The 22,500-nt window shown below is 43.1% G+C and overlaps 1 protein-coding gene across 1 annotated transcript in view; it reads right to left on the reverse strand.

The window, feature by feature from the left end:
• Window positions 1-18,564: 18,564 nt before the first annotated feature.
• LOC138948000 (mucin-2-like) overlaps window positions 18,565-22,500 on the reverse strand; it is an 18,301-nt gene continuing 14,365 nt past the window's right edge. Inside the window, exons 14-17 of the mRNA XM_070319528.1 lie at window positions 21,196-21,357; window positions 20,535-20,552; window positions 20,262-20,273; window positions 18,565-18,590 (exon numbers count right to left, since the gene is read on the reverse strand). Coding sequence (XP_070175629.1) covers window positions 18,565-18,590; window positions 20,262-20,273; window positions 20,535-20,552; window positions 21,196-21,357 — 218 coding nt within the window. The remainder of the gene's footprint in view (window positions 18,591-20,261; window positions 20,274-20,534; window positions 20,553-21,195; window positions 21,358-22,500) is intronic.

Below are 22,500 nucleotides of genomic sequence, written 5' to 3' on the forward strand. Positions count from 1 at the left end.
GAGATTGGTTTACTTTTCAGTTCTCTGTTCTGTTTTGTTAGCAAAGGCTCTCAAGTAGGTCGCAAGTTGCGGTAAATTTTGCCTCGATCATGATTTATGAGCGATCCGATCCGATCCAAGACAAGGCACTTCAAACTGAAGTGTTAAACAAGGTTGAGCACAAGTTGCAACAAGGTCGTGTCCTTTATGGCTCTTGAGATGTGGTGGTGGGGATGGTGGGGTGAGGGGGAATTAGGAGGACAGGTTGGGGGCGGGGGGAGTCGGATTTTGGAGTTTGGATTAAAATAATTTTTTACAGGGATCACGTGACCGCCGCTCAAGTAAGGGTACCCTCAAAAACGACCCGACAAAAACGGAAGGGCCGAATGAAATATCGACAAAAAAATCACAATTGCCAAAACTGTGCAACTTTGACATTCGAGAAAAAAGTCAAACCAATTATCTACCCTGAACAGATTGTTTTGTTTTGCTACCTTGCGTATTCCGTGTGCTATGCTAATCCTACTAATGCAGGTGTGGATCGTAAAAACGGGACTTTTTGCGTCATTTTTTAGGGGTATCATGACAAAAAGGCTGCACTTTAGTAATGACTTGGTGAATTGCTATGAAACTTTCAGAATATTCTACCAACATACTGGAAATACTTCGTGAGAAATTATGGATTGTTACAGATATTTATTAAAATGTTATGCAATTTTTCGAAATAATTTTTTTAACTCGGCATGGGATTGTTCACTTGGGTCAAAATAATTCATGACTTTGCATGTCTTTAAAAAAAAAAGATAGATACACACACTGCGAAAGTTTTATGTGCGTATAATAAGCACTGACGCAAATTTGCTAGGCCTGTAAACACGCTTGATATTTAAGCGACGATTCTGGTGCCACAGCAATGCCCAGCAGGGGCTGATCAGTTGCTTTGTAAGGGGGTGTGCACTTTGAATCGAAAGTGAATGTGATGGGCGCAAAGCGCCCGAATTCGCTCGGGGGTCCGGGGGCATGCCCCCCCGGAAAAAGTTTTGGCTCAAAGAAGCAAAATGGTGCCATCTGGTGCCATTTGAACTTATAAATGGTCATAGAATCAGCTTTCCAAATTTTATTTATTTTTTTTTTTTGCTGGAGGGGGGGTACACGTGCACCCTGTGCACCCCCCCTCGTCCGCCTCTGCTTAGCCAAGCCTGACCGTAGCATGTTTTAAGAGGCACGCAGCGATAACAGCTGTCAACGCGAAACAGCGTGAACGTTCAATTTTAGGGTAGATAATTGGTTTGACTTTCATCTCGTATGTCAAAGTTGCAAGGATTTGCCTATTGTGAGATTTTGTCGATTTTTCATTCGGCCCTTCTGTTTTTGTCTGGTCGAGTTTGAGGGTACCCTTACTTGAGCAGCGGTCACGTGATCCCTGTAAATGAAATATTTGATCCAAAAGGTGATCCTGTGAACGGCCTTAACTGGCATATAATTTCATTTAATAAAATGACACGGGAATTAATGCTTTAATTTGGGTTTGAAATCTGTTGCAAGAATTTATTGGCCAAGTTTAAAGGTACTGAACTTGTCAAATCCAGGTGCACGGAGCCCCTGGGGCTTTTAGTCATACCTCAGGCAGCTATCCGTTAGAAGAACTACCAAGTTTCATTGACTTGCACCCAAAGAGTCAAGAACTGCAATTTTTTTACGAATTAATTTCGTACTCAGACCCGGCTGGTCTTGACCTATTTTTGGATCTAAATTTAGATCAGGTAGATCACCACATCATGCACAAAAAGACAGTCACAAAGCAAATTATGTCAGACATCATCATGAGTTAGTGTAAAACAAAATGGAGGCCGGAATCACTCAGTTGAATCGAACTCCGACCAAACACCAACGTAATAACTAGGTTAATTTATGCACTCGCGTGAACAAGAAACTGTCGAGCTTCACAGATGTCGTCGTTGGGTAGTTTTGGGTTTGTTTTACTACCATAGGAGGATTTTTGAACTGTAAATGCACTCAGCTGCAACAAAAACGCAAAACGAAGGCTGTGAGCTGCACTGTGCCTTTAACAAAACGAAGGCTGTGAGCTGCACTGTGCCTTTAAGTGTGTGTGTTTCTATCCACTTGAAAGACCACTGGTTCCAAAACAAGTGAACGTAACGTGTTTTTTGTTTGTTATAGATATAACGTTCCAATAACCTACCTTTCCTTTTTTTATTCTGAATTTTGAAACGCTTTTAGACAATTAGTTTTTGCGTAGAACAAAAACAAAAACAGACTGAACGAAGTTCATAACAATAGCAATTGCACCACAACAGCCTATTCAAGCCCCCAAACATGACATGAATGTAGGAAAACATTTCTTTTAAATGCTTCCATCACCGATACTATGATATTCAGGGCCGGACTAGGCGAAGAGGAGGGGGGGGGGGGGGTTGCCAGTGGTGGCCCAGGGGGATGTCCCCCCTGGCGGCAGGGGCGGATCAGTTCATTTTATGACTGGTTTTTTTCAAAAGTATATTGTGAAGATATGGGTGTGAAGGCGCGAAGCGCCGAGCCGACGGCGCGAAGCGCCTAGCTTGCTAGGGGGGTCCGGGGGCACGCCCCCCCGGAAAATTTTGAAAAAAAGGATGCAAAATGGTGCAATCTGGTGCATTCTGAGGATGATCATTACCAGTTTCAGGCAGCAGATTTTGTCACTGATTAATACCCCAAAAATTGAAACTCAATGTAAAATAAAGAAATGCATACCTCATTCAATATTTTTATTTTTTGGCTGGGGGGGGGGGGGGGTCCAGAAACCCTAGAACCCACCCCCCCCCCCTCATTGTGGGGGTCAGGGGGCGAAGCCCCCTGAAGCTGACGGGTAGGTCATATTCTGAGATAAGAAAATGGTCGCTCCTTGCATGAAACGGCATAAAATAAGCAATAATAAAAAAAAAAATTAATAAGTAAGGTACATGTTTAGGCTAGGGGGGGGGGGGGGGGGGGGTTGCGCAACCCCCATAACCCCCCCGGTAGTCCGGCCCTGGATATTGTTGTTGCACGTCTACAGTGGTGTTATGTATTTCATGGAAAGGTACATGAATTGTTAGATCCTGTTCATAATCTTTTTCTTCTTGGAAATGTCACCATGACCGATGAAAAGATCCTATTGTTATGAATTTCAAAGTGTCGTCATGACACGATGTTTAAAATCTGCTTTGAGGGGTGGAGGGATCGAGTGTGTTTGTTTTCCAACTCTAATATGTGACCTTCCACCACGAAATGAGTCGCATGTCATCTCGCGCGGTTCTGCGCTAGGCTTAAATATAAGTCCGGGGAGTGTCTGGTAACACTGTGAGGGTCACCTTAGTCACAGGCTTATAACTCAAACAGTTTTCGCTCTTTTCTAAAACGGTTTTCACCACTGGATAGAGCATAAACAACTCTTTATGAAAATGTAAAAATATGAAAATCATGCAAAGGTGACATGCGACTCATTCCGTGGTGGAGGGTCACATATATAATGATGGTCGTTTCGTGCTGACAAATAAATCAACGTGTTTTTTCGGTAACTTGAAACTGTTTCAAGTGCATCTTGCACACTCACATTTTATACCTTCAAGATAATTTGTCCCAAACAACCGGAGCAAAGTTTATGTATGTGTTAACGTAACATTACTTGCTTAACCGTTAGCATACAATGGCCCATTTACAGGGAATAAATTATGGCAGATTTTTTTTTAATATTATAAGAGGGATTGAATTCGCAAACGGTGTTGTTCTTCTCTTGTCATTGCGTGTGAGTGTGTGTGTGTGTGTGTGTGTGTGTGTGTGTGTGTGTGTGTGTGTGTGTGTGTGTGTGTGTGCGCGCGCGCGTGTGTGTATGTGTGTGTGTGTGTGTGTGTGTGTGTGTGTGTGTCTGTGTGTCTGAGTTTGCATCTGTGTGTGTGTCAGTGTGTGTGTCCGCATGTGTTTGCGTGTGTGTGTGTGTGTGTACGTGTGTGTGTGTGTGTGTATGTGTGTGTGTGGGGGGGGTGGTTTTGTGTGCGTGCACAACCATAATGGTTCTTTTCTTTGTAGCCAAGTGCACTCACCCCCCCCCCCCCCCCATCTTATCTTTCATTCATCCCCCTTGCCCTCCACTCTATCCCCTTCAAATCTCCCCCCACCCCCGCCCCCATCTAACCCCTCCCTCTTATCTTTCTTTCATCCCCCTCTACATCCCCCTTTACATCCTCCTAGTCCTCCCATCTGTCCCATCCCTTGTTCCCCTCTGACCCCTACCCCCACCCACCAACCTCAACCCTCCCTCTAGTCCACCCTCCATCCCCTACCCTGACGTCACTCCCCTCAATCACTCCCTCTAGTCCACCCTCCATCCCCTACCCTGTCGTCACTCCCCTCAATTACCCCCTCTTGTCCACCCTCCATCCCCTACCCTGTCGTCACTCCCCTCAATCACTCCCTCTAGTCCACCCTCCATCCCCTACCCTGTCGTCACTCCCCTCAATCACTCCCTCTAGTCCACCCTCCATCCCCTACCCTGTCGTCACTCCCCTCAATCACTCCCTCTCTCCATAGCCCCCCCCCCCTCCCCCTGTGTGACGGTGTCTCTCTGTCTATGTCTATCTGTCTGTCTGTCGGTAAGTCTGTCTGTCTGTCTGTCTGTCTGTCTCTAAGTCTGTCTCTAAGTCTGTCTCTAAGTCTGTCTCTAAGTCTGTCTCTCTGTCTGTCTCTATCTGTCTGTCTGTCTGTCTGTCTGTCTCTAAGTCTGTCTCTCTGTCTGTCTCTACCTGTCTGTCTGTCTGTCTGTCTCTATCTGTCTGTCTGTCTCTCTGTCTGTCGGTAAGTATGTCTGTCTGTCTGTCTGTCTGTCTGTCTGTTTGCGTGTGGTCATATGAATGGTGTGTGTCTGTGAGTGTATGTTTATGAGCGCGTGTATGCTTTGTAAGGGAGTATCGCCCTGTTTCGTTTACGGATTACGGATTACGAATGGAAAGCGCCTTCATGACAAATGTAGAAAAACGTAGCAATAGCGGCTTACTAGTGTTTGAAAACAGCATGGTTAATTTAAACAATGATGGGATTCTAGTGTATTTTCGTGGAATATAAAATTCTCTTAACTCAGCATATTTAGGGCATACTAAAACAAAGTGGACTTCATCTTCAACACTGCCACAACAAAATGGACAAGATAAATCAGCGGAGGTTGCATTTAAGTTAAAGCGAAATCGATGCACTTTCAGAGGAGATACTCCCAATCTAAGTCTAATCAGAAGATTTTTAGCTTTAATATGTTTCAAATCACTTAAATAGTTGGATAATGTTAGGGTTGATTTGAAGGTTCTGTACAGAGAGAAACGTTCACTTCCTTGTACATTTTCAAGCCAGGTTTGCTTATAGGATGAAATAAGTGTTTCTTTAAATGCTGTTAGGAACGCCCTCTCATCGCCAACACCTTGGTTTTCCCATACTTCATCAAAACCGTACATGTACAGAGTGTAACAGATCGAGGAGGCCCATGTTTTCTTATTTTGTTCATGGAGACATTTCAGCATTTTATATGCCTTGCTCGGAAGGCGATGATGTACGTAGCCAATATACGTAGCCAAAAACGAATGCATTTAACAAAGCTGTTTATAAACAAGGGGTACCTTCCCGTTTCTCCATAGACCATAGCATTTGGTGTTCTCATACTCGTATTCAAAAAACGTTTAAGTGCGAATAAATGAACTCTCTCTATAGGTGTATGGTCTGCTTCAACCCCCCAAACTTCGGCACCATATGACCGCATCGGTCGAAAAGCTTGAAAAAAATAGCTGGAGATCTGTCACCCAGTTGCCATAAACATTTTAAAATACCAATGACTCCCTTTTTCCCTTTTGTAGCAAAATCATTAAGAGTGTGAGAGAAGGACAGGCATGTAGACAACCATACTCCTAAATACTTATACATGTTCAAAACGACCATAGGATGAGAGAGAGAGAGAGAGAGGGAGAGAGAGAGACAGAGACAGAGAGAGACAGAGACAGAGAGAGACAGAGACAGAGACAGAGAGACAGACAGACAGACAGACAGACAGACACAGAGAGAGAAGAGACAGACACAGAGAACGAACGAACGAACGAACGAACGAACGAACGAACGAACGAACGAACGAACGTACGAACGAACTTTATTTGACAAGGATAAAGGTTTAAGGCACATTGCCTTGTTTAAAACCCTGTCCTTAATCAAATACAAAACATATAATATTCACTAAAGAAGAATACAATGGAACAAATTGATAGATGAAAAATGTTAAATGCAACCAATATAAAATAGAAACAAAAATTAATGCGGAGAAAGTTAGAAAGTTAGAGAGAGAGAGAGAGAGAGAGAGAGAGAGAGAGAGAGAGAGAGAGAGAGAGTTAGAGAGAGAGAGTTAGAGAGAGAGTTAGAGAGAGAGAGAAAGAGGGGGGGAAGCGAGGGAGGGAGGGGTCAATACAGGAAACCATTGGGATAAGGCTGCGTGCGTGTACAACCAGACGGAGCTTTCCTGAGAACTAGCACAGGTGATGCAAACATTTAGCGTCAGGCCAGTACCACACACAACCGATTTCTTCGTCGTTCACTATTAGTTCGTTTCTTACCCTTTTGCCTCGGAGACTCATACAACATAACATGATGTTTCGACAACTCCTGAATATTTTAATAGCGCAAACACCTCCATTCTCCAACTTGTATCACGGAGAATACTCGTGTATTCACGCGTCACATGATTATACCTACCTTGAAGAACTACTTAATACAAACAACAAAGGGAACGGATACACTATGAGTGACGAAGGTTAGATCAACAAAGATCTGAAGTGTGCACCAACTTGCAGAATATTTACGATCAGTAATGTTTGTCAGCTCATGAAACTAGGAAAGAAAATCCCCTCGTTGTGGTGGCTCTCTCTCTCTCTCTCTCTCTCTCTCTCTCTCTCTCTCTCTCTCTCTCTCTCTCTCTCTCTCTCTCTCTCTCTCTCTCTCTCTCTCTCTCTCTCTCTCTCTCTCTCTCTCTCAGTATAAAGGCTATAAAACTGTCTGAAACCACGATCATTATGTATTAAAGATCAATCAATAAATCAATTAAACAATCAATCACCCTTTTCCCATCTCTCTCTCTTTCTTTATTTCTCTCTCTCTCTCTCTCTCTCTCTCTCTCTCTCTCTCTCTCTCTCTCTCTCCCTCCCTTACTCATCTCCCTCCCCATGCACACCCCACCCCTCCATTTCCTCTTTCTTCTCTTCTTCGCCACTCACGTCTGGAGCTAGTTACAGGAGTAAAACAGGCTGCTCGCGTCAATACCCGCCTCTCCTGGTCACACAGAAGGTCAACTGATCAATTAAGTAATTAAGATTGACCCCACGACAAGCGCTACAAAAGTGTTTGTCCCTCTCACTTGAATATCATAAGTCTCGGGCACTGTTGTTGCTGACTGTTACCCCCTTTCTTTCTTTCTTTATTTGGTGTTTAACGTCGTTTCTGTTACCCCCAATGAAAAGGATATATTTTGACTTTAAGTGGCAGCAGCAGTAGAAGCAGCAGCAACAAGAACATCATCGGCAGGATCAACAACAACAATAACAATAACAATAACAACAACAACAATAACAACAACAACAACAACAACAACAACAGCAGCAGCAGCAGCAGCAGCAAAAACAACAACAACAAGTAGTTTGCAAAAGGTTGGGAGACTGGTACGCAAGGCAGTTCCCCCCGAAAACGGACAAAAAGTTGGCTTTAAGGGACAGCAACTGCAGAGGCAGCAGTATAACAACACCAGCAACAGCGGTGTGCAAAAACAAGGAGAGTGGACAAGTATCGTACCCTGCTGTTCCAGGCAGTCTCCCCAGAATAGGGAAGAATAAGAACGACTCGGCAGCAGCAACAACAACAACAGCAACAACAACAACAACAACAACAACAAGCAAGCAAGCAAGCAAGAACATGTTTGTAACAATTGACCACTCTACTAGAACTGACATAAAATGGAGCGTCACCGGTGTCATTTTTCGCTCCCACTCATCTTCATCCCGACCATCTTCTTCGTCTTCTTGTTCGGCTCAGCCACCTCTACTGGTTCGGGACAGACGTACCTCCGTTGCCCCGACGGCAAGACCTACTCGGGGGAAGCGGCTCTCTTTCAGGACCAACAGCGTTCTTTGCACGGCTGCCTCTTGCAGTGTTTGCGGATGAGCACTTGCGAGTCGGTCAACATCGGGCCAGTAGTTGGGGCCACGCAGTTTACCTGTGTTGATATAATGTTCCTTTGGTTTTCGGTATGTAGACATAGACAAACCCAGATCGAGGCTTGTGGTCGTCGCGCTCAAGTGTGCAGCACGGACGTTACGATGTTTGGTAATGTATCTGAAATACATTGAATACAAGTCATCCAACAAACTTGCAAACGTGTTTGAGATTGTGAGCGTACTTTACTAGCTCTTTTAACATGGTGGCAGCGTAAGTAAAGAATCCTAGCCTCAAATATGGCCGAATCAAGTCAGCTACATGTACCGCCAACGTTAGATCTGTGTGACGCTAATCTTGCGCAGACTTTCCGATCGTGGCGACGCCAGATAGAGATTTTTCTTCTCGCTTCTGGGGCCTCAGAGAAATCAAAAGCAGCGCAAACTGCGATCATTCTAAACTGTGCAGGAGTGCAAGTGCAGGAAGCGTATGATCAGTTTGTCTTTGACAATGCAGGAGACAAAAACGATCCGAAGAAAGTATTACAGAAACTGACAGAGTATTGTGCACCACGGTCCAGTGAGGTGATCGAGACTCACAGGTTTTGGAACTTGCCGTACAGAGAACCATTCGATGTTTTTCTCACTGACATCAGGTCTAGTGCTGATCTCTGCAATTTCGGTGATCTCAAGAACAGGTTGCTGAGAGATAAAATAGTGTTCTCTGTGACGGGCAAAATGCAAGAACTTCTGCTCCGTGAAAAGGCCCTTGATCTGACGAAAGCCATTGACACTTGTCGTTCATTTGAAATCTCCGTCCTCCGACAGCAGGAACTGTCAACACCACACGTAGATAAAATCGTACGTGGTTCAGTGAGTGCGAACAAGCAATCCTCGAGTGGGAAATACCAGAGGGAGAAAAGTGAAGCGGTTCTGGATTGTAACTTTTGCGGCAGAGATCATGACCGCAAGAAGACAAGTTGTCCAGCCTGGGGAAAGGTGTGCAGAAGATGTCAAGGTCGCAACCATTTCCAGGTCAAGTGTAGGCGAGTGCAGGCGATTTCAGATTCGTCTCTCTATGAAGATGACATCCAAGACGACGGTGAGGAAAAGATCTCTATGCGTTCTGTGACGTCAACTGAGTGTTGTTTTGATGAACAACAAAGTCGCGCATTTCTGAACTCGATGACGTCAGCAAAGCCGGGTCGTGTGACTGCACTCATGCTTGTTGGAAACCATGAGGTGCGCTTTCAGCTAGACAGTGGGGCTGATGTGAACACTATTTGTGAACGCTTCGTTGACAAACGTTTGCTTCTTCCCTCGAAACGAAAGCTTACCATGTGGAATGGATCAGCAGATCAACCAATTGGAGAAGCTGTCATCGACCTCACTAATCCAAAATGTGGGAGCAGCACTGCAGTACGTTTCATGGTTGTGAAGAACGAACGCACTTGCCTTTTGGGTGTAAATGCAGTCCAACAGCTGGGGCTCATCACAGTAAACAGGGATGTTTTCATTGATTCTGTTTTCATGGAGACACTTGGTGATCTTGGAGAAGCACATCTACAGACAGATCCTGATGCCCAACCCAAAGTTTTGCCATGCAGGAAAATTCCTTTCGCGTTACAGGAAGAAGTTAGACAGCAGATTGACAAGCTGGTGGAACGTGGTGTTCTGGTCAAGGTGGATCAACCGACGCCATGGGTGAGCCAGATGGCGGTCACAAGAAAGGAATCTGATGGATCACTGAGGATTTGCATTGACCCACAACCCCTGAATGCTGCATTGATGCGTGAACACTTCAAACTCCCTACACTGGATGATGTGCTGCCTATGATGAGCAATGCAAAAGTCTTTACGAAGCTTGACGTGAAGGAGGCATTCTGGCATGTACGACTAGACGAGCAGTCGAGTCTACTCACCACCATGATCACGCCTTTTGGCCGGTTTAGATGGTTTATGCTGCCGTTTGGTCTTTCCCGTCAGCAGTGAGATCTTTCAGAAGCGTTTGACAGAGGCTTTAGACGGACTGAATGGAGTGGTCTGTGTAACGGATGACATCGTTGTGGTGGGTCGTGGGGAATCGGAGGGTGAAGCTAACCGCGATCACGCAGAGAATCTGAAGAATCTCCAAGAAAAGTGCAAACAGAAGAACATCAGGTTGAACGAGGCCAAGGCGGCAATCGAGAAGAAGGAGATCACATTCATGGGACACAAGATATCAGAAAGAGGCATTCAGCCTGATCCTAGAAAGGTCTCTGCGATTTTGGATATGCCACCGCCAACAGACGTACCGGGGGTGCGAAGACTGTGTGGTATGATCCAATATCTCGCAAGATTCATGCCAAATTTGGCCGCTGACCTGGAACCGATTCGAGCGCTGGTGAAGAAGGACACAGAGTGGAATTGGTCGGAGGCCTGTGACGAAGCCCTTCAGAGGGTGAAGAAGAAAATAACAACGACCCCCATTCTCGCGTACTTTGATCACCGGAAGAAACTGACCCTGCAGGTCGACAGCAGCAAAGATGGTCTGGGTGCCGCTATTCTCCAAGATGGTAGGCCTATCGAGTACGCCTCGCGAGCTCTGACTGATTCGGAGCAAAGGTGGGCCCAGATTGAAAAAGAGACATTGTCGTTGGTGTTTGGCCTAGAACGCTTTGACCAATACACCTACGGACGAAAGGTGTTCGTTCAGAACGATCACAAACCGTTGGCATCCATACTGAAAAAGCCCATCTCCCAAGCTTCTCGACGCATCCAGGCGCTGATGATGAGACTGCACAGGTACGATATGACATTCCAATATGTCAAAGGAACCGAGCTCTACATTGCGGACACGCTGAGCAGAGCCCACCTACCTGATCCAGGAGACAGCGTTGAAGTGTTGGCGATGAACTCGCTTCTTGACATCCCAGACAAGATGCGTCAGGAAGTGCTAGCGGCAACGTCAGCTGATCCGTCGATGCAGGTACTTCATGAACTGATCGAAAGTGGGTGGCCGGAAAAGAAATGTGACGTTCCAGAAAATGTGCGTGCATACTTTGATCTCAGAGATACTTTGAGTTACCAGCATGGAATCATCCTGAAGGGTGAGAGGATTGTGATTCCATTTTGTCTGCGAAAAGAGATGAAAACGAGACTGCATGCTGCTCACCTGGGGTATGACAGCATGCTGCGTCGTGCCCGCGACCTGATGTACTGGCCAGCGATGACACAGGACATCAAACAGATAGCAGACAACTGTGAGGCTTGTCAGAGGATGAAGCCTCAGAACCAGAAGGAGACTCTGAAGCAGCATGACGATGGACAGCGGTGTTGGACAAAAATCGGAACAGATCTCTTCGAAATTTCGGGAAGGCAGTACCTGGTGACCGTGGACTATTTTTCCAATTTCATCGAGGTCGACTACCTGCCCAAGACAACTGCTGATGACGTGATAAACAAACTGTCGAGCCATTTTGCAAGATATGGTGTCCCGACAGAGATTGTGTCCGACCAGGGATCGCAATTCACGTCTGACGTTTTCCAGCGCTGGCTCAAGAGATGGGGGGTGATACACACAACTTCATCACCAACTCATCACCAGGCTAACGGGAAAGCGGAAGCTGCCGTCAAGACTGCGAAACACTTGATTTTGAAGTGTATCCAGAGTGGTTCAGATGTGTATGAGGCCCTTCTGGAACTGAGAAATACTCCCGCACAAGACACAAATGTCAGCCCTACTCAGCTGATGTTTGGACACCTGACGAGAAGCCGCATCCCAGCAGCTACTGAGAAGCGGCTTGGTAAGAAAGTGGTCAGGGAAGCCATGCAGAAGCGCACTCGTAGGCGCCAATCTGTGAAGCGCTGCTACGATCGACAGGCACGTGACTTGCCTCCGCTCCAATCCGGTCAGCCTGTGTTTTTCCAACACAAAGAGGGTCAACGATGGCAAAGAGGTACTGTGCAGAAGAGACGAGATGAGCGGTCCTACATTATTCACGGCGAGAACGACGGGGTCTACAGGAGAAACCGAGTCCACGTCCGGCCCACATGCCCTTCACCAGGCGTACCGGAACAAGACGGGGTCTACAGGAGAAACCGAGTCTACGTCCGGCCGACACGCCCTCCACCGGGAGTACCGGAACAAAACACAGAACACTTGATATTGATGACGCGCGAAACCCTGTGGTTCCTTCGAACATTGACTCAGCTCCTCCAGTGCTTACATTGCCAAGTCCTCGTCCAAAGCGAGCGACACAAAAGCCGAGCTGGATGAAAGACTATGAACTTGATACCTAAAGTCTACCAACTACCATTTGTTTCCATTCGTTGGCATAGAGGACACTAATGTCAATTGTTTGTGTATGTTTTTTTTCCGTCTGTATTCAAACAAATACAGCAACACAGGCACTGTGGTGAAGTAATATTTGAACTGATATAAGTCGTTGTTTCTAAGTTCGCTGTTTTATAAGCTATATTTTTTTCTCTCTCTCAATTTAAAATGGAAACTATGATGTTTTCCTTGTAATAGTTTCAGTTAAATTTGTGTTCAGTAGTTATAAGTTAAGAAAAAAACAATATAAAGAAGGGAAGAAAGCTGTTTGGTTTAGTATTAAAAGGCAACTCACGTATAGCAGTAGTTCAGGGTGATACTGAGTATACACACAAATGCCTATGGGTTTTTGTTTTTCTTTTGAAAAGTTATGGCATTGGCACAATGTTGTTTGTTGTGTTGGTTTATTTTAAAGTTCTCATAACTTTATGATTTGCAAGTAATGCATGTCAACGACAAATGCTTTCTTATTTGACAAGGGGGGATGTTGATATATTATGTTCCTTTGGTTTTCGGTATGTAGACATAGACAAACCCAGATCGAGGCTTGTGGTCGTCGCGCTCAAGTGTGGAGCACGGACGTTACGATGTTTGGTAATGTATCTGAAATACATTGAATACAAGTCATCCAACAAACTTACAAACGTGTTTGAGATTGTGCTTTACTAGCTCTTCTAACAGCCTGTGCGTTCTTTCAAAGTTCCTGCACCACGGGAAGTGCATGCGATGGACTGTCCAACTCTTTCCTGCCCTCATGTTTTCACGTGATGAAGGTAGGGAGAAGTGTTGTTGTTGGTACATGTATTTGCATGGTTGTTTGCTTCGTGCTGTGAGTTGTTTTGTGGTGACACTGGTGTTAAAGGCTGTTTTAGTTTTAGTTGGTGATCACAGTTGTTGTCATTGTGTTAATGTTGTTGTTGTTGTTGTTGTTGTTGTTGTTGTTGTTGTTGTTTGTGTGTGTGTGTGTGTCTGTGTGTGTGTGTGTGTGTTAATGTTAGTGTGTGTGTGTGTATGTGCGTGTTGATGTGTGTGTGTGTGTTGTGTTAGTGTTAGTGTGTGTGTGTGTGTGTATGTGTGTGTGTGTGTGTGTGTGTGTGTGTGTGTGCGTGTACGTGTGTGTTTCGCAGCCGCATTCACTCAATCTTTGCTTTCATTTCAGATCTACTGAGTGTGCAACAGAAAGACCAAAAGACCAGCAACGAATACAACGGGAAAAAACACACTCTCTTTCTGAACAACGACAGCAAACAACTACAACTACATCGCACAAGAGGTCTGCAACATCTGAAAGAGACATGATCAAGCGTGAAAATAGAGCCAAATCATTCTGGTGGTGACGTGATGACATTATCACAACGAGAAACAGCATCAGAAATAACGACAGCAACTACAATAGCAGCTCCATTGACAACGAAACGAAAAAGCCGTTTAGCTACGGATACTGAAACAGCATCTGTCAAATTACCGTATGCAGGTATAGCGACTACTTTGTAAACAAGGTAAGCAAAAACAATAAAGGTACCAAATGTTTAAGAAAAAAACCATTAAAAAACCCAGCTGTGTTACAGAAAAAAAATCAGAAATAAATGAGATAGTATCGTTGAAGAAAATCTAGGATGGTAACTACTGTTCCTCTTTTGGTTCTGTGAGATGTGCGCATGGGCGTGTAGGCCTTAATGGATGGATGTGTAATCGTCTGCAATTGTGTTTGTGCGTGTTTGTGTATGTGTGTGTGTGCGTTTGTGAATGTGTGTGTGTGTGTGTGTGTGCATGTGTGTTTGTGTGTCTGTGTTTGTGCGTTTATGTGCGTGTGCGTGTGTGTGTCAACATATATGAGCTTGTATAGTGTTTTCCGGCGCACACGAGTGTGTGTTTGTCACGAGCGTATGTTTTTGCAGGCGCCTGCGTTCAAAAAACAGACTCGTGTGCCCATGTGTGATTAACAATGAAAAAAACCATATAGTTTTCATCAGTCGAATTTATTTCTTTTCCTCGACCTCAAACAAAAAGAAGGTAGAACAATATCATATATCAAAATTCAGTAGAGAATAAAATCGACACGATCATCACAGAAAATGTCTGCTCATGTGAAAGCTATATGGTACACAAATCGAGTCATTCTTCTCGCAGATTTTACTACGACGGAAGTGCATGAATATGTTGAAATGGTATGCCTTTCTCATGTGAATCATAATCATACCAGAAAAATGTCTTGTCTTATGCCAATTTCTTCAATTATCATTACACGAATGCAGACAGCTTACATACCTTTGTGAATATGACAATTCAACCATTTTCCGATCAAACATTTCATACTACGTTAGATTCACACATGACGTACAGACGAGAACTCACACACAAGGATTGAGAGTCTTGCATTCCATGTGGAGAAAGCGAAAGACAGAAGAAAATGAAACACAGACAGTTTCAGTAAAGTTGTATACAATCCATAAATAGCATATTTGTTTCTTTGCACAGCACCACAGACTGAGGTAAGAAAGGAGTTACACAGCACCACAGACTGAGGTAAGAAAGGAGTTACACAGCACCACAGACTGAGGTAAGAAAGGAGTTACACAGCACCACAGACTGAGGTAAGAAAGGAGTTACACAGCACCACAGACTGAGGTAAGAAAGGAGTTACACAGCACCACAGACTGAGGTAAGAAAGGAGTTACACAGCACCACAGACTGAGGTAAGAAAGGAGTTACACAGCACCACAGACTGAGGTAAGAAAGGAGTAACAAAAGACAGAAAGTTAAAAGCAGGTAAAGCAGTAACAACCAACAACAGAAAAGAACACGATCTAAAATCTAACTAAAAACACACAAGTCAATTAATATATGCAAATGTGATTAGATGTAACACGATGACGCAGAAACTATGAGTCAGGCTATATAAATGACGTCATGACACTGCACGATCTAATTAGGGGTGTAGAGGGTGTCTGCGTCAGGCTTGGCGTGTTTGTTGCATTCGTTGGTTCGGCAGCAGAAGAAACAGATGAAAGGGTCCTGAACAATCACGTTGGGATCGAAGCTGGAGCACAGAGTTTCGTTTCCTGCCGCCGTGCCGGCGTATCCGTTGTCGCAATCTGCCTTAGAGGCACATCTGAAATGTACAGATGCATTCAAGTTGTATGTACATGTTTTTTGTTTAGTTTTTTTGTTTGTTTTGTGTATCGATTACTGAAATTTTATTTTTGATTAGAATGTTTAGTTTTTTAACTCATTAATTATTTTTTAAACTTCCAAGCTGCAATGCAATCCCATTAAATATCTCTCGTATGTTGGTAACACATTCTGAAAGTTTCAAAGCAATCCACCAAGTCATTGCTAAAGTGCAGCCTTTTTTGTCATGATACCCCTAAAAAATGACGCAAAAAGTCCCGTTTTTGACCGCTCTTGCGGTCGACACCTGCATCAGTAGGAATAGCATGGCACACGAAATACACAAGGTAGCAAAACAAAACAATCTGATCAAGGTAGATAATTGGTTTGACCTTCTTCTCGTATGTCAAAGTTGCAAAGTTTCGCATATTGTGATTTTTTTTCCGATTTTTCATTCGGCCCTTCCGTTTTTGTCTGGTCGATTTTGAGGGTACCCTTAATTGAGCGGCGGTCACGTGATCCCTGTCAAAGAAATATTTAATCCAAAAGGTGACCCTGAAGGTTAAGTGAACGGCCTTAACTGGCATATAAAGTTTTAATGAAATGACACGGGAATTAATGCTTTAATTTTTGTTTGAAATTTAATGCAATCATTTTGTGGCCAAGTTTATATTGTGCTTTCAGTGTAGCAATAGGGTCAGATAGTTTGACTCAAACAAGTACAATACCTCTCTCGTCTTCGACTCGTCGGCATTGTAGGCTACTTGTCTCGTCAAAATAGCACACCCTATTGTGAAATCACAATAGCTGTTAATAACGGCACTGGATTGTGAGCCTTTGACTTACAGCGACGAAGTTCAATATAACCCGTAAGTATCCAAAATGAAAGGCCGTGTTTATTCATGTAAAAGCCTGTACAGAGATGTACGTGATGGTTAAATGACAGTAGAAGAAGGGTATCTTTAAACTCAGGCGTATCCTTACCTCTTCGTCAGGCCGTGAGAGCCATCAGCATTGTTGATGACCCTGGAGCCACAGTAAGGGCTCTCATCCGGGCACTTCATGACGGACTCCACCTCTCGCTCGCAGAACGGGTCCACGCACACACGACACGTCACTGGACAATGATGTCATAGGGATTTCAAATCAACAGTAGCGTCACAAGTATTTGGTAAACTATTTCTAGGCATAGGGTCAATTTGGGTAAGGGTACAACAAAGATGTCACTTTTAATCAACTCGGAGTAAATTAGGTGTGAGAAAGTCACTTGGGATCCGGTTGTAGGCCAAAAAAAAAGAAGAAGAAGAAGAAGAAGAAGGAGAAGGAGAAGGAGAAGGAGAAGGAGGAGGAGGAGGAGGAGGAGGAGGAGAAGGAGAAGGAGAAGCAGAAGCAGAAGAAGAAGAAGAAGGAAGAAACAGAAACAAGGGCGAAGAAAAGAAAACACAAACACGACATTATGAAAGTACAAGAACGAGAAAGGTTAATACATTTGTATCAAATTAGTTAATACCACGGAACATCAATCCTAGTGCCATTCTTCGTGTGTGTGTGTGTGTGTGTGTGTGTGTGTGTGTGTGTGTGTGTGTGTGTGTGTGTGTGTGTGCATTCTGCTTTCCACACGATTGGCGACCTAAGGCCTATTTAGGTGGCCATCCACATGTGGATGGCAACTTAACTGGTGGATTGTGTCCTATCACAGTGGATGGTTCCTTCACTCCAGATCTGGATTGCTACCTTATTTGTGGATTGTTACCCACAATGGAATGTAACCTAAAGAATATTGTGGATTGTTACTCGCATTTGTGGAAATGTTACTTGCACTTGTGGAAATGTTACTAATGTTTTAGTGGGTTTTTTTTCTATTGAGAACAGAAAGTGTAAAGTAAAAGTAAAAGCTCCTGCTGAATTTATTTTCAAAACTTTACCAGAAATTGAGTAGACCTATCAAGCCCCCAAACCAAACGTTCGATGTAAGGACCAATGACACTGACAGATCCTCTATTTTTTTTTTATAAAGACAAGAGACTGGGTGGCCGAGTGGTAACGCACTTGCGCTCGGAAGCGAGAAGTTGCGAGTTCGACTCTGGGTCAGGGCGTTAGCAATTTTCTCCGGTTCAAGTGTTAGTCTTTCGGTTGAGACGAAAAACCGAGGTCCCTTCGTGTACACTACATTGGGGTGTGCACGTTAAAGATCCCACGATTGACAAAAGGGTCTTTCCTGGCAAAATTGTATAGGCATAGATAAAAATGTCCACCAAAATACCCGTGTGACTTGGAATAATAGGCCGTGAAAAGTAGGATATGCGCCGGAATGGCTGCGATCTGCTGGCCGATGTGAATGCGTGATGTATTGTGTAAAAAAATTCCATCTCACACGGCATAAATAAATCCATGCGCCTTGGATATGTGCGCGATATAAATTGCATAAAAAAAATTAATTAAAAAAAATAAAAACATAAATCCCTGCGCTTAGAACTGTACCCACGGAATACGCGGGATATAAGCCTCATATTGATTGATTGATTGATTGATTGAAAAATGAACAAAATAAATACGGAAACACCCCACAAGACTAAACTACAGAAACTCATAAGTAAAAATGCTTTTGATCGTCAAACAGCGTGCTATGACATGTGTTTAAAAAAATAAGTTTCGTCTAGAGCTCGTACTGAGTCTTACTGTGGTATGGCACTCAGTGTCAGTGCCAGTAGGTGTGTGTCAGTGTCATTAGTCACTGTTTGTGTGTGTGTGTGTGTGTGTGTGCTTCGTTTGTTTGTTTGTTTGTTTTTAATGGTTGTTATTGTGGTGTTTTTCGTTTTTGTTGTCAACATTAATCAGTTCATATCAATGTCATATGATATGTTTTGTAAATTGACAATGAACCGCTAAATATGATTTCAAAGCATCAAATTCATTATTTTTAAAAAAAGTTTAAATATTTACCAATAAATTTGTTCAAGTGAAGAGTTCAAAGGTGCCTGCTGCCAAATTGTTCGCACAATTGCAGATTAACTGGAAATCATACGAGTGCATGGGAAGAAATATTTTCCAACATGATACCGGGCAGAACTGAAACCGTCACAGTCATCATTTTGCACAAGACAAGTCAGTCTCCGTCAAGCCCCAAGATATATCAAATCGGCAGACAAGGTTTAATGACCGAACAAATTGTAACTTCTAACCGACTTGGTCTTCGGGTCACAGCGGAGGACGACAATAGCTTAATGGTTTCATTTGTGCTGAATTACAGCTTTTTACTTTTTTACTTTCAAAAAACCCGTTTTTACAAATTTGTTTCTAAAATCATAATTAAATATTTTCCGGGCCATTCACGTCTATGTTTAACATTGCAACTGTGTGTGCAGTTGGTATGAGGTCAAAGACTACAGACGAAAAAAAAAACAGAAAAAAACTGACATAAATATTGCTCAACTGTCGGCCAGCAGTTTTACTGCCCGGTATTGTAATAGATAAGTGCATTGCGTAAACATGACATTTGAAAAAAAAAATCACCCTAACCCTAACCCTAACCCTAACCCTAACCCTAACCCTAATCCACGACAACGGCTACCTAGAGACGTAAAATATTTTCACAGTAAAAAAACCAAACGCACATCATCAAAAAAGATGATTGATATTTAATCTAAAATAGACTAGAATAAGAGTAAAAACAACATGGGTGGAAGTTGGTGGCCATTCAACGTGTTTTTGTAAAACATGAACTCGTGGTAGTAAAGTTGGTTGGATTTGGTTGCGTATGAAAACGACCAGTGGCATTACAGGAACAAATTGATTCCCATCACAAAAAAAGTCAATGGAGATCGCTTCATCATAGTTATCTCTAAACGTCCAAGGCATAATGGTTGGGTGAAAATGAAACATAAAAAAGTTGTTTCAGTATTTCTTAGGCAACCGTCCAGACTCACTACCACCGATTTTAGAGACAAAGAAAAATATCTTCAAAAATGCACTTTTTACGTGTTTTGGCAGAAATCTTTTTTGGGGATCTTAGAAAAGGTTCTAAAGAATGTTTTGACAAAGAAGCTTTCATCAATGTTTTACCGAAGAGTAGTTACAACAATTTTTCCAACGAATTTCATTCTTGTTTTTTTTAAGTGCAAGGCCAGAATACGACTGTATACCCGGAGAGAAGGTTTTTAATCCCCACCAAAATTCCGTGGTAATGAAACCAAATCTTTAAATTGGCAATATTCCTGACTTCTGACAAACATTTTGCGACCCATTTGCCCATCTTTTCTTTTTGTTAATTGGCCAAATCGATTGATTAAAGTTTGAATTTTAGGTAACCAAATTTGGAATAGTAGTGCTGTCGAGTGAGTTCACTAAAATTTGATGAGTCTGGGTTTTTGTCGCCCATATGACTGTAGAAAACAGAGCATTTCTCCAAAAAACTGTTTTGATTAATAATCTTAGGTGGGTGGTAATGCCCCTTTTCTTAGGTAGCAAAATCCAAGAAATAGGTATGTGTGTGTGTGTGTGTGTGTGTTGTTTGGTTGGTTTATGTTCTGTTTTTTATTTTTATTTTGTTATTTGTTGTTATTGGGGGTGGGGGAGGGGCTTTGTTCGTTGATTTGATTTTTGTCTTGTTGATCTAGATTTTATACATATCCAAGTAAAAATGATATACTCACGAGGCAGAGGGTCTGAAAAGCAAACAGAAAAAAAGTCAATTTAGACACATAATATTTCCTGCACACACACACACACACACACACACACACACACACACACACACACACACACACACACACACACACACACACACGCACGCACGCACACACACACACATCGAAAGGCTCACTGGCGCTCACATGAATATACACAGGCCTATGAAGACACACATATATATACTAGCACTCATGCAAACACACACGCGCAATGAATAAGGAAAGTGTTCCACATACCCTGTTTCGGAGGAACAACTGAAACATAAAGAAAACAAAAATCAAATGAAATTCTTATATATTGTATGCAAAATAAGAACAGGTTTTCTATTTCCGTCATCATAATGTTGTTGTCCCAATTATCTTATCAACAGTACCGAACGTCAGCCGATCGATGCTTGCAATCAGGACGTCGTTAATTATTTAGTATTTTGTAATGATCTTGTGACGGCTTTGACCAACCACCAGTGGTTTTAGTTGACCTGCTAACGCTTGACATGACAGAAAAAGTTCGAATGCCAATGTTATGGACGTTACAAAACACGTCTTGCAATGTCAGCTTCAATGGTGTCAAACAAAGATTTTACGATTTTCATCTTGAAATACGACAGAGGTGGCGCTCTGCATCGGGCGACGCTGTGGTACATTGTCTCTGTCATTCTTATTCTTATTCACTCACTGATGCGATCGAATCTTAGTTTAACCTCTTAATCTAAAAGTCTAAAAAACATAACATCAACACAATCCGTAGGCTTGTTGTTGTTCCCATACTTATAAATGTCAATATTGTGAACATTTTAACAGAAATAAAACATTGTTTCACAAATCCATCAAAAGTCGAAAGTTCACATTGACTCACGTTTACCGACGTCATTACGAATGATGTCACACACAGACTCACCAATATCGATGCCGCAGAGTCCGCATGATTTACGACACAGTCTGTTGACCAGAAGGTCTTCTCTCTGACAGAAGTTCTTCAGGGTGGGACACTGGGGGTCAAAGTCAGCGCACTCACCACTGCCGGGAGTGGTCACTTGTGCTCCGGACGGGGTTGTGCTGGCTACACATAGAGAACAATTGCTCAGAAAATAAGTAAGGTCAAGTAAGGTACCTCCATTCTCGTGTAAGCCATAGTGAACACCACCTACAATCTGGCCATGGCTTTACGCGCAATAAGAGCAATCTTTCACCTAGACACATACCTAAAAACAACTGCATGTCTGCTTTCTTTCCAGAGTACTTTTTTTTCCCAAAAGACAAATTTCGGAAATGATTGTTGATGGCCGTGGTTTTGATATGTTGCTGAAGAATTGCTTCCTTGGACATACTGAAACGACAACGTATGGAGACATTCCGCCTCGTTGTGATTTTTCTACATCACGCAGGCTTGTTCGCTTCAGTATTTTCAATCAAGGGTGAGCAACTTTTCCGCAGTCAATAACAACTTCCTCGTTATTTCTGAACGTCATCTATTGAACATTGCAAAGTCAGTAACAACATTGAGGAAAAAGATTGATTCAAAACATTCCCATTCTGCACAGAAAGCAGACAGCCGGTGGGTTTGTGTTGTGGGTCCAAACCTAACAACAATCCGATATACGGTACGTACAAGCATGGAAACATGTGGGGCCGTTTCATGGGCCATCAACACTGCAGTTGAACGAGTGAAATGCAGTAATCCGACAAAGTTACGTTTCATGAACAAGATTTCAATCAGCCGACTGTGCCTCTTCGCACGGAGAGTTGCCCGATTACGGTGCTGGGCTCTCACAGAACAGCGTTTGGACATCTGCAGTCTTTTGACGAAGCGGTGTGGTCGGACTGTTAATGCGACCACCTCGAGTCCATGAAACCGGCTCCTGTGATTGTCTGCAGAGTGGTTTACTCGAGAGAATAAAGGTAAGTAACACAGAGCATGTACTAGAACTTCCACCTCAGTGTTTTAACAGTGAACAAACAACAAACACAGCATACACCAAATGCACATTCAAATGAGAAGATACAAAGTGAAAATTAAGCTTTTGTTTCTACGTGATGAAAGATTTGGGCAATAACAATTTGAATCCTGGTTGCAGTTTGGTTCTTCGTAGAACATGCTTTTCATAGGCAGGTTCGATGCGCCGATGTTAATGAACAATAAAGCGTCGTTATGATTATGGGAGTTAAAATATTAACAATGTACCCTTTTAATTTTAGCTGCCAA

Source organism: Littorina saxatilis, linkage group LG15 (assembly GCF_037325665.1).
Source record: "Littorina saxatilis isolate snail1 linkage group LG15, US_GU_Lsax_2.0, whole genome shotgun sequence".
Classification (NCBI taxonomy): domain Eukaryota; kingdom Metazoa; phylum Mollusca; class Gastropoda; order Littorinimorpha; family Littorinidae; genus Littorina; species Littorina saxatilis.